At 39.4% G+C, this 10,000-nt stretch overlaps 2 protein-coding genes across 2 annotated transcripts in view; one reads left to right on the top strand and one right to left on the bottom strand.

Annotated features, from left to right (window-relative positions):
- Positions 1-4,654: 4,654 nt before the first annotated feature.
- ENH_00042030 (hypothetical protein, conserved) lies at positions 4,655-8,282 on the bottom strand (the record flags this gene model as incomplete). Its single annotated transcript, XM_013580818.1, has 5 exons — positions 4,655-4,945; positions 5,148-5,511; positions 5,950-6,040; positions 6,786-6,821; positions 7,121-8,282. 5 exons carry the CDS (start codon positions 8,280-8,282, stop codon positions 4,655-4,657), a joined length of 1,944 nt encoding a protein of 647 aa, XP_013436272.1.
- A 1,343-nt stretch (positions 8,283-9,625) lies between these two features.
- ENH_00042020 (hypothetical protein, conserved) overlaps positions 9,626-10,000 on the top strand; it is a gene marked incomplete at both ends in the record, with an annotated part of 588 nt that continues 213 nt past the window's right edge. Inside the window, one exon of the mRNA XM_013580817.1 lies at positions 9,626-10,000. This exon is cut by the window's right edge and continues 213 nt beyond it. Within this exon, the coding sequence (XP_013436271.1) occupies positions 9,626-10,000 (375 nt within the window).

The raw sequence follows: 10,000 nt of genomic DNA, 5'->3' as shown, positions 1-10,000 counted from the left end.
GCAGCAGCAGCAGCAGCAGCAGCAGCAAACCTCTGTCTACGAGTTCTAGCACTTCATTGCAGATTTGTTCTGTCTCTTGTTCGATCTCTCGCCGGTAGCTCAAAAGCCTTTCCTAAACAAATAAATAAATAAATAAATAAATAAATAAATAAATAAATAAATAAATAAATGAATAATAAATAAATAAATAAATAAAATAAATAAATAAGTAAATAATAGTAAATTAATAATAGTAATTAAATAATAAGGAAAAATGAAAATAAGAAGTGGAGAAATGGCGAAAGAGCGACGAGAAAAACAAAAAATAAAACAAAAAGGAATGAAAGAATTTTAAAAATAAAAATAAAAAGAAAAAGAAAAAAGAAAAAAAGAAAAAGGAAAAAAAAGAAAGAAGAGACAAAGAGAAGGACAAAAAGGAAGGAAAAGAAAAGAAGAAAAAAGGAGAAAAAGGAAATAAAAAAGATTCAAAAAAAGAAGAAAAGAAACAAAAAAGGACAAAAAAGAAAAATAAAAATAAAAGGAGACAAAAGAAGACGAGAAAGAAAACAAAAAGAAAAAAAAGAAACAAAAATGGGAAATGCCAAAATAAAAACAAAAAGAGACAAAAAGAATAAAAAAACAAAAAAGTGGAAAAAGAAAACCAAAAAAGATAAAAAAGAAGAACAAAACGGAGGACAAAAAGGAGGACAAAAAGGAGAATTAAAAGAGACAAAAAAGGAGAAAAAGAATTCAAAAGTTTGAAATGTTTAAAATGATTTAAAATGTTTTAAAACTTTTAAAAGTTTAAAAAGTTTTAAAACTTTTAAAGTTTTAAAAGTTTTAAAACTGACAGGAATTGGATTTCCTGTCTCGAGGCCTTTGGATTCGATTCCGCTGATGTTTCTCCAGGTGTTTCGACAGCTGGTGATCTTTTGTTTGTAACCAACTGCGGAAAAAAGGAGACAAAAAAAGAAACAATTCGGAAACTAATTATCCTTTTTCAAAAAGAGTTAGATAGTTTTGAAGATCTTTTTCTCCTTCATCTTCTGGTTTAAAAATAAAAGAAAAAGAATAAACAGTTTTCGAGAAAATCGAGAAAGAAAAATACATGCAAAGTAATGCATGCACTGCGCTTAAATCCCCGGTTTATTTCATTTAATTTTTCATTTGTTTCATTTTATTCGTTGTTTTAATCTCTAATTCTCTTGTTTTATTCATTTTATTTGTTTTATTTATTTATTTATTTGTTATTTTATTTATTATTTTATTTTATTTTATTTATTTTATTGTAAATTTGTTTACGAGAAAATAGAGTGGCTTCGTCTCTCGTGAGGCCCTTCTTCTCCGCAACAACTTCTTTCATTATCTTAATCTGAAGATAAAAATGAATAATAAATAAATAAATAAATAAATAAATAAATAAATAAATAAATAAATAAATAAATAATAATTAACAGAGAAATAGATAAGTAAATAAACAATTAATTAATAATAAAATAACTGATTAATTGAGTGAAGAAAAAGGAAAAGAATTGAAAAAGAAGTAAAGAAAGAAATTACAAAAAAGGGTTTTAAGAGAAACAGAAAAAAGACAAAAACAAAAACGACAAATAAAAGGAAAATAAAAAAAAGACAAATTGAAAAAGAAAAAGAAAAAAAGTAAAGATTAGAAACAAATAAAAAGATAAATAAAGAGAAAATAAAGGAATAAATGCAAACAAATAAAGCGACAAATAGAGAAATAAATAAAAAGATAATAAAGGGATAAATAAAAAGATAATAAAGAGATAAATAAAAAGATAATAAAGAGATAAATAAAAAGATAACAAAGAGATAAATAAAAAATAAATAAAAAGAAAAATAAATAAATAAATGCAAAGGAAAATAAAGAGATAAACAAAAAGATAAAAAAATTAGTAAAAAGGTAATAAAGAGATAAACAAAAAGATAATAAAGAGATAATAAAGAGATGAATAAAAAGTCAAAAAAAAGATAAATAAAAAGATAAAAAAAGGCAAATAAAGAAACAAATAAAAAGATAAATGAAATGATAAAAAGAAAAAAGACAAATAGAAAGTCGAAAGAAGTCAAATAAACGTCCAAAAAGCGAAAAATAAAATCTCCAAAAAAGATAAATAAAAGACCAAATAAAGAAACAAATAAGGAGATAAATAAGGAGAAAAATAAAAGCAAAAAGAACCAAAAAAGAATAAAAAAAGAATCAAAAAAGAATAAAAAAAGAATTAAAAAAGAATTAAAAAAGAATTAAAAAAGAAATTAATTTAAATAAAATTGCCCACAACATCGTCAGATCTTTCCGTCTCCTGCGCCACGCTGGCGACATAAACCAAATCTTCTCTTGTCATTTTCCTGAAAATAAAATATTTATTTATTTATTTATTTATTTATTTATTTATTTATTTATTTATTTATTTGTTTGTTTATTTGTTTGTTTGTTTGTTTATTTAATTGATTAATTAATTTGTTTGTTTATTATTTGATTTGTTTATTTGTTTTTTGTTTTTTTGTTTTGTCAAGAAAGAAACTCGCGAAAAGGTCTTTTTCTCTTTTTCTGTTTTTTCCTTTTTTATTTTAAAAATAAATAAATAAATAAATAAATTAATTAATTCTAATTACTTAATTACAATTAGTTTACTTAATTAATCTATTTATTTTTTTATTTATTTATTTATTTATTTATTTATTTATTTATTTATTTAAATGAAGTAATATATATACAGTATTTGTCTTTGTCGCATTTAAACTAAAAAGACAGCAGCAAATCTTTTTTAATTTCTTTTTCTTTTTTATTTCTTTTCCTTTTATTTCTTTTCTTTTTATTTTATTTGTTTCTTTCTTCTTCTGTCTTTAATTCTTTCTATTTCTTTTATTTCTTTTATTTCTTTTTATTTCTTTAATTTCTTTTAATTTCTTTAATTTCTTTAATTTCTTTTAATTTCTTTAATTTCTTTAATTTCTTTAATCTTTAATTTCTTTAATTTCTTTTTGTCTTCTTTTGTTCTTCAAGTGGCTCCAGAGGCTTCGTCTGCTGTCTCGTTTGGATTTTTTTGGGGTTTGCTGCAGCAGCAGCGAAACCCTAATTTAGGGTTTGGGGCGAGCTGCTGCTGCTGCTGCTGCTGCTGCTGCAGCTCGTGCTGCAGCCAGAGCAGCAGCTTTCTTTCTTTTTATTTTCCAGTTAAATTCTTTTCAATTTAAATTTAATTTCGAAGTTGCGGTGTCTGGCGATCTCGCGCTGCTTCGCGCTGCAGCTGCGGTGTACAGACACCCGAGGGTTTAGGGTTTAGGGTTTAGGGTTTGGAGAGCGGCTCCCGTTTCGCCTGTGCGCGGCCCAGAACGCGGCCGCCAAGCTTGCTGCGCTGCGCTAGGGTTTAGGGTTTAGGGTTTAGGGTTTGCGAAGCAGCAAAATAGATTTGTTTCTCTTTTCCTTTAGAGGGCGCTTTGGGGGCGTGGGTGCGGAGTGCAGCTTCCGGGTGTATATACAGCTCCCCCCGCAAATTACCTGCTCGGTTTCGTTCCTTTAAGGGATATAAATGACTTTTAATCTTTTTGTTTCGCAAATTCGAAAATAATAAAGTAAAAGCAGCAAAAAGGAACAAGTTGGCTGCACAAGCAGCAGCAGCAGCAGCAGCAGGCAGCTGCTGCACTGCGGCGCCGCCGCAGCAGCGGCTGCGGTCCTCCCACGCGCCCCGCGGCCGTTTTTCGCAATTTTTTAAAAATTAAAATCAAATTTATTTCTTTTGTTTTTTATTTCACTTTAAAAGAACTAAAAATGCGGCGAAATGGCCCCTGAGTCCGCGCGCGCCGCCACCCGCGAGCTGTACGTACACCCCGGCGGGTCACTTCGCCGGCGCTCAGGTGTACGTGCAGCTCAAAACGAAACGAAATCGCCGCAAACGAAAGGAAAACTTCAGTTAAAAGTAATTTTTATGTTTTTTATTCTTTTAATTATAAAAAAAGCTCCAAAAAAAGGGCCGATAGACCCTTTTGCTGCTCCCCAGCCGCGGGGCCGCTGCTGCTGCTGCCAGTACTGCAGTCAGCCTAAATGGCTCTTCAATGCAAATGAATTAATTGCCAAACAAATTATTTATTTAATTTTTATTTGCTGTTTGTTTATTTCCAACTTTAATTAAAAGAAATTATTTATTTAATTGTTTTTCATTTTTTGTTTATTTCAAACTTCATTTCACCAAATAATTCCATTTGACGATGCGCGACTAAATAAAAACATAAAAAGAAATAAATGAAATTATTGAAATCTAAAGATGAAATAAATAAAGGAATTAATTTAAATATAATAAGACGAAGAATAAAAGAAATTATGTAAATCCAGCAGCAGCAGCTGCAGCAGCAGCAGCAGCAGCAGCTGCAGCAGCAGCTGCAGCACCAGTAGCAACAGCAACAGCAGCACCAGTAGCAACAGCAACAGCAGCACCAGTAGCAACAGCAGCAGCAGCACCAGTAGCAACAGCAGCAGCGGCAGCAGCAGTAGCCACAGCAGCAGCAGCAGCACCAGTAGCAACAGCAGCAGCAGCAGCACCACTTGCAACAGCAGCAGCAGCAGCAGCAGCAGCGCAAACAGAACTGCAGCAAATCCTAAAAAGCAATAAAGCATAAATAAACACTCGAGTTATAAAAAGCTAGCTCCTAAAAAAGTTCACGGCAGAGGCTGCAGACCCTGCGAGGCCTCATTTGCTGCTGCTGCAGCAGCAGCAGCAGCTGCTGCTGCTGCTGCCGGTTCGGCCGCAGCCTCTCCTGCTGCTGTTGCTGCTGCTGGGGCTACTGTGGCAGCAGCAGCTGGGGCTGCTGCTGCTGCTGCTGCTGCTGCTGCAGGTCTTTGCTGCCTAAGAAAGGCGGAAGTAAAAAGAGAAGGAGCAGCAGCAGCAGCGCGAGCTGTCTGTACACCTGGAGATGCGCCGATGTCCCTTTTGCTGCTGTTTGTCTCCTCCTAAAAAAACAAATTTAAATTCTTTTTCATTTAATTGCTGCTTATTTATTTACTGCTTTTGCTGCTGTTACATGCTCATTTACTTTTCATTTTATTTTAGAAAAACCAGTAGCAGCAGCAGCAGCAGCAGTGGCAGCAGCAGCAGCAGCAGTGGCAGCAGCAGCAGCAGCAGTGGCAGCAGCAGCACAGCAGCAGCAGTAACAGCAGCAGCAGCAAGAGTGCGACTTGCCTCCATTGGGTCCTCATCTACTGCTGGGTCGCGCAACTGCTGCTGCTGCTGCACCTGCTGCTGCTGCTGCTGCTGCTGCTGCTGCTGCTGCTGCTGCTCTTCGGAGACTGTGGGGCTTTTGCCCCGCCTGGTTGCCCGCGGCAGCGCGCAGCTGTCTCCTTCATAAGCAGAGCGAACAAGAGCAGCACTATCAGCAGCAGCAGCAGCAGCTGCTGCTGCTGCTGCTGCTGCAGGGCTGCTGCAGTTTGCTGCTGCTGTTGCTGCTGCAGCAGGAAAGCGGTGCAGCTCAGCAGCAAAACGCTTCAGCTGAAACGCCGTCACTGGCAGCGGCAAAAACCTAAAATAAATAAATAAATAAATAAATAAATAATAAATAAATAAATAAATAAATAAATAAATAAATAAATAAATAAATAATGAATAATTAAATAAATGAAACAAATAAATAAAAATAAATATATGGTAGTAAACGAAAACAGATAAATCAGAACAAACAAGCTGACCTTCTCTTTCGATGCTCTGGGCTTTCAAGGGTTTAGGGTTTAGGGTTTAGGGTTTAGGGTTTGTTTACGACTACAAACCCTAAACCCTCGAAAACCCCGGCAGCGAGAACAAACAGCAGAAACTAAACTAAACCACCAAACAAACAAATTTAATTTAATTTAATTTAATTTAATTAATCTAATTAATTTAATTTAATTTATTTTATTTATTTAATTTAATTTAATTAATTTAATTTAAATTAATTAAATTAAATTAATAAAATAAAACTCACCAACGAATGCCAAAGGGGCCCCCAAAGACTTCCTGCAGCAGCTGAGTTTTGGACTTTTTGTCATTTTTAATTTTCTTCATTCTGTCAATTCCTAAAATAAATAAATAAATAAATAAATAAATAAATAAATAAATAAATAAATAAATAAATAAATAAATAAATAAATAAATAAATAAATAAATGAATAAATAATTGCTTTAGGGTTTACAGCTGAAGAGCTAGGGTTTAGCGTTTAGCGCTCACAGCTAGGGTTTAGGGTTTGAAGCTAGGGTTTAGGGTTTGAAGCTAGGGTTTAGCGTTTAAAGCTAGGGTCTAGGGTTTGACGCTAGGGTTTAGGGTTTAAAGCAAGGGTTTAGGAATGCCAATATACCAGAGGCTTAAGGTTTAAAGCTAGGGTTTAGGGTTTACCGACAAAGGGTTTAGGGTTTAGGGTTTAGGGTTTAGGGTTTAGAGCTAGAGGCAGCGGCTTCAGGCCGCAGAGTTTAGAACTTAGGGTTTGGAGTGCGGGCCCAAAAGACTCCCCAAACCCTAAACTGTTCTCTAGGGCTTGAGGCCTAGGGTTTAGGGTTTAGGGTTTAGGGTTTAGGGTTTAGGGTTTGCCTGTGGTGTTGGAGAGGATGCAGCTGATTTGGTCAATGAACATAACCACCGTGAAAAGGCCGAAGATGAAAGCCAGCATAAATGTGAGCTGCAAACAAAAAATAAAAGAAATAAATAAATAAATAAATAAATAAATAAATAAATAAATAAATAAATAAATAAATAAATAAATAAATAATAAATAATTAAATAAAATAAATATATAATAAATAAATAAATTGCCACAAAAGACTTACTGCTCCGCAAATGGCCGAGTGGAGGCTCACTTCGCACTGCGCATACACCCCAAAACCACAAACTAGGGTTTAGGGTTTAGGGTTTAGGGTTTAGGGTTTAGGGTTTAAGAACTACTCTAGGCTCTCGAGTTAATATGCGAAGCAAAGAAAGCAAATAAACAGGAGGAAAAAAGCAGTGCCTCTAGGGTTTAAGGTTTAGGGTTTGGGGTTTAGGGTTTGGGGTTTAGGGTTTAGGGTTTAGGGTTTAGGGTTTACGAGGAAGTGCCTCCTGGGTCTCCTGTGGCTAGAATGGAAATAAGAGGTTTGGTGGGGGGCCCCCAGGGGGCCCCCCGAACCCCAGAAGGAGTTTTTGTCTCCGTTTGCTGCTGCTGCTGCTGCTGCTGCTCTCCCGAGTCTGCTGAGGGGGTCTTCAGCAGCAGCAAAATAAAAACCATTAACAGCAGCATCAGCAAAACCATCAGCAGCAGCAAGAAGCCTCGGGGGGCCCCCCGTGTCTTCAGCAAGTCCGTAGAAGTCTGCTGCTGCTGCTGCTGCTGCTGCTGCGTCGTAGTCGCTCTCTGCGGCTTCCTCCGCTGCTGCAGCTTCTTCTGCTGCTGCTGCTTCTGCTGCTGCAGCAGCAGCAGCAGCAGCAGACATCCCCGCCAGCCTCTCCGCCACCCCTCCCTCTTGGGGGGCCCCCAGGGGCCCCTCCTCCCCCAGGGGGCCCCCCGGGGCCCCCTCCTCCAGGGGGCCCCCCAGGGGGCCCCCCAAGGGGGCCCCCAGGGGGGCCCCCAGGGGGGCCCCCAGGGGGGCCCCCAGGGGGCCCCCAGGGGGGCCCCCCGAAGGGTCTTCTTGGGGTTCTCCGAACTGCAAAGCTTTCCAACGTTTGAAAGCAGCAGGCGAGGGTTTAGCGTCTGGGGGCGGGGTGTAGTGGGCGGGGTCAGCAGCAGCAGCAGCAGGAGCAGCAGCAGCAGCAGCAGCAGGAGCAGCAGCAGCAGCAGCAGCAGCAGCAGCAGGCAGCCAGGGCTCCTGCTGCTGCTCCAAACCCTCAGTGTTTACACAAGTGACAACTCGAGAGACCAAAACCACAAAAGCGCAGAGACACATGAGGTGTACGTACACCAGAAACAGCAAAAAGTACTTCTGGTTCAAAAAGCCCACGCAGTTGTTTATCCACGGACCTGCAGCAGCAGCAGCAGCAGCAGCAGCAGCAGCAGCAGCAGCAGCAGCAGCAGCAGCAGCAGCAGCAGCAGCAGCAGCAGCAGCTGCAGCAGCAGCAGCAGCAGCAGCGGCAGCGGCAGCAGCAGCGGCAGCGGCGCACGCAGCACAAGCAGCAGCAAAGGAAACTGTCGGGGAAGGCGGAGAGAGGCTTATAGACAACAGTGGTGAGCTGCTGCTGCTGCTGCTGCCGTTGCTGCTGTTGCTGCTGCTGCTGCCGTTGCTGCTGCTGCTGCTGCTGCTGCTGCTGCTATTGCGTGAGTAGATTTCGAACCGCCGATATCCATACAAAGTCTGCATATTAGAACTTAGCAGCTTGCACACTAGCTTTTAGGGTTTAGGGTTTAGGGTTTAGGGTTTCAAGGCGAGGGTCTAGGGTTTAGGGTTTAGGGTTTAGGGTTTACAGTGGTGGTCCATTCTAACGATGCATCTCTTGCAGCCGGAGCAGTGGTGAGCCCTCAAGGGTTTAGGGTTTTCGCAGTAGCGGCAAATGGGGACAGAAGGGTCTCTAAACCCTAAACCCCCAAACCCTAAACCCTCAAACCCTAAACCCTCCTCCAGGCTGTACGGGTCTCCCGCTGCTGAAGTCCCTGGCGCAGCCTTCGTCCCTGAACAAACCCTAAACCCTAAACCCTAAACCCTAAACCCTAAACCCTAAACCCTAAACCCCTGCGCCTTCATTTTCAAGAAAAAGCCCTCACTGAGCCTACCAGCCCGTCTGCGAAAACCCTAAACCCCAAACCCTAAACCCTAAACCCTAAACCCTAAACCCTAAACCCACCGAAAAAGTTCTTAAGGGCTCTAAGCGGGCAACAAAGAAAGCCACGCAGGCACCTAAAGGCCCCGCAGGGGCCCCCAGGGGGCCCCCCAGGGGGGCCCCCAGGGGGGCCCCCAGGGGGGCCCCCAGGGGGGCCCCCAGGGGGGCCCCCAGGGGGGGCCCCCCGGGGGTTTGTAGCTCGTTGTGTTTGGGAAGAAGGTGGGGTTGTTGTGATTGGAGTTTGGGGACAGCCCCGGGGTCTCCTAAAGAGCACTTTAAGTGGGAAAGAAAAGCTAAAAGGAAAAAAAAGTTAAAGAGAAATACCAACAACAGGCGGGGGGCCCCCAGGGAGTGCCTGTGGGGAGAGAGGCAAATAATAATAAATAAATAAATAAATAAATAAATAAATAAATAAATAATAAATAAATAAATAATAAATAATTGTATGATTAATTAGTTAATTAATTGTTTAATAATAATTAATTAATTAATTGTTTAATATTAATTAATTAATTAATTAATTGTTTAATAATAATTAATTAATTAATTAATTAATTAATTAATAATGAATAAATAAATAAATGGAGAATAAATAAGTGACAGCAGCAGACGGGAAAATAAAAAGAAGCAAACAAATCAAAGAATAAAAGGTAAAAATAAATTTAAAATACATAAATAAATAAATACAAATAAGTAAATAAATATAAATAAATAAATAAAAATAAATAAATAAATAAATATAAATAAATAAATAAATGAAAATAAATAAATGAAAATAAATAATGAGTGCTGCTGCTGTGGTCTTGGTTGAGGTGTACGTACACCTGAAGGCCTACCAATTGAGGAGACAAGAAGTTATGGTGTAACTGGAAAACAGCAGCAGCAAATGAGTCTGAGTGCAGCAGCAGCAGCAGCAGCAGCAGCAGCAGCAGCAGATGCAGCAGCAGCAGATGCAGAAGCAGGGGCTGCTGCGCCGGAAATCGCAGCAGCAAGGGGAAGCGGGCTGCAGCAGCAGCAACAGCAGCAGCAACAGAAGCAGCAACAGCAGCAGCAACAGAGACGCAGAAGCAGCAGCAGCAGACACACAGAAGCAGCAGCAGCAGACACGCAGAAGCAGCAGCAACAGAGAAGCAGAAGCAGCAGCAACAGCAGCAGCAACAGCAGCAGCAACAGCAGCAGCAACAGCAGCAGCACATCCACTGGCAGCAGCAGCCCATCCAGCAGCAGCAGCAGCACATCTGACAGCAGCGCCGTCAGCAGC

The sequence above is a fragment of the Eimeria necatrix genome, genomic scaffold (genome assembly GCF_000499385.1).
Source record: "Eimeria necatrix Houghton genomic scaffold, Enh_scaff310, whole genome shotgun sequence".
Lineage (NCBI taxonomy): Eukaryota > Apicomplexa > Conoidasida > Eucoccidiorida > Eimeriidae > Eimeria > Eimeria necatrix.
This window is presented reverse-complemented; position numbering and strand designations above follow the sequence as displayed.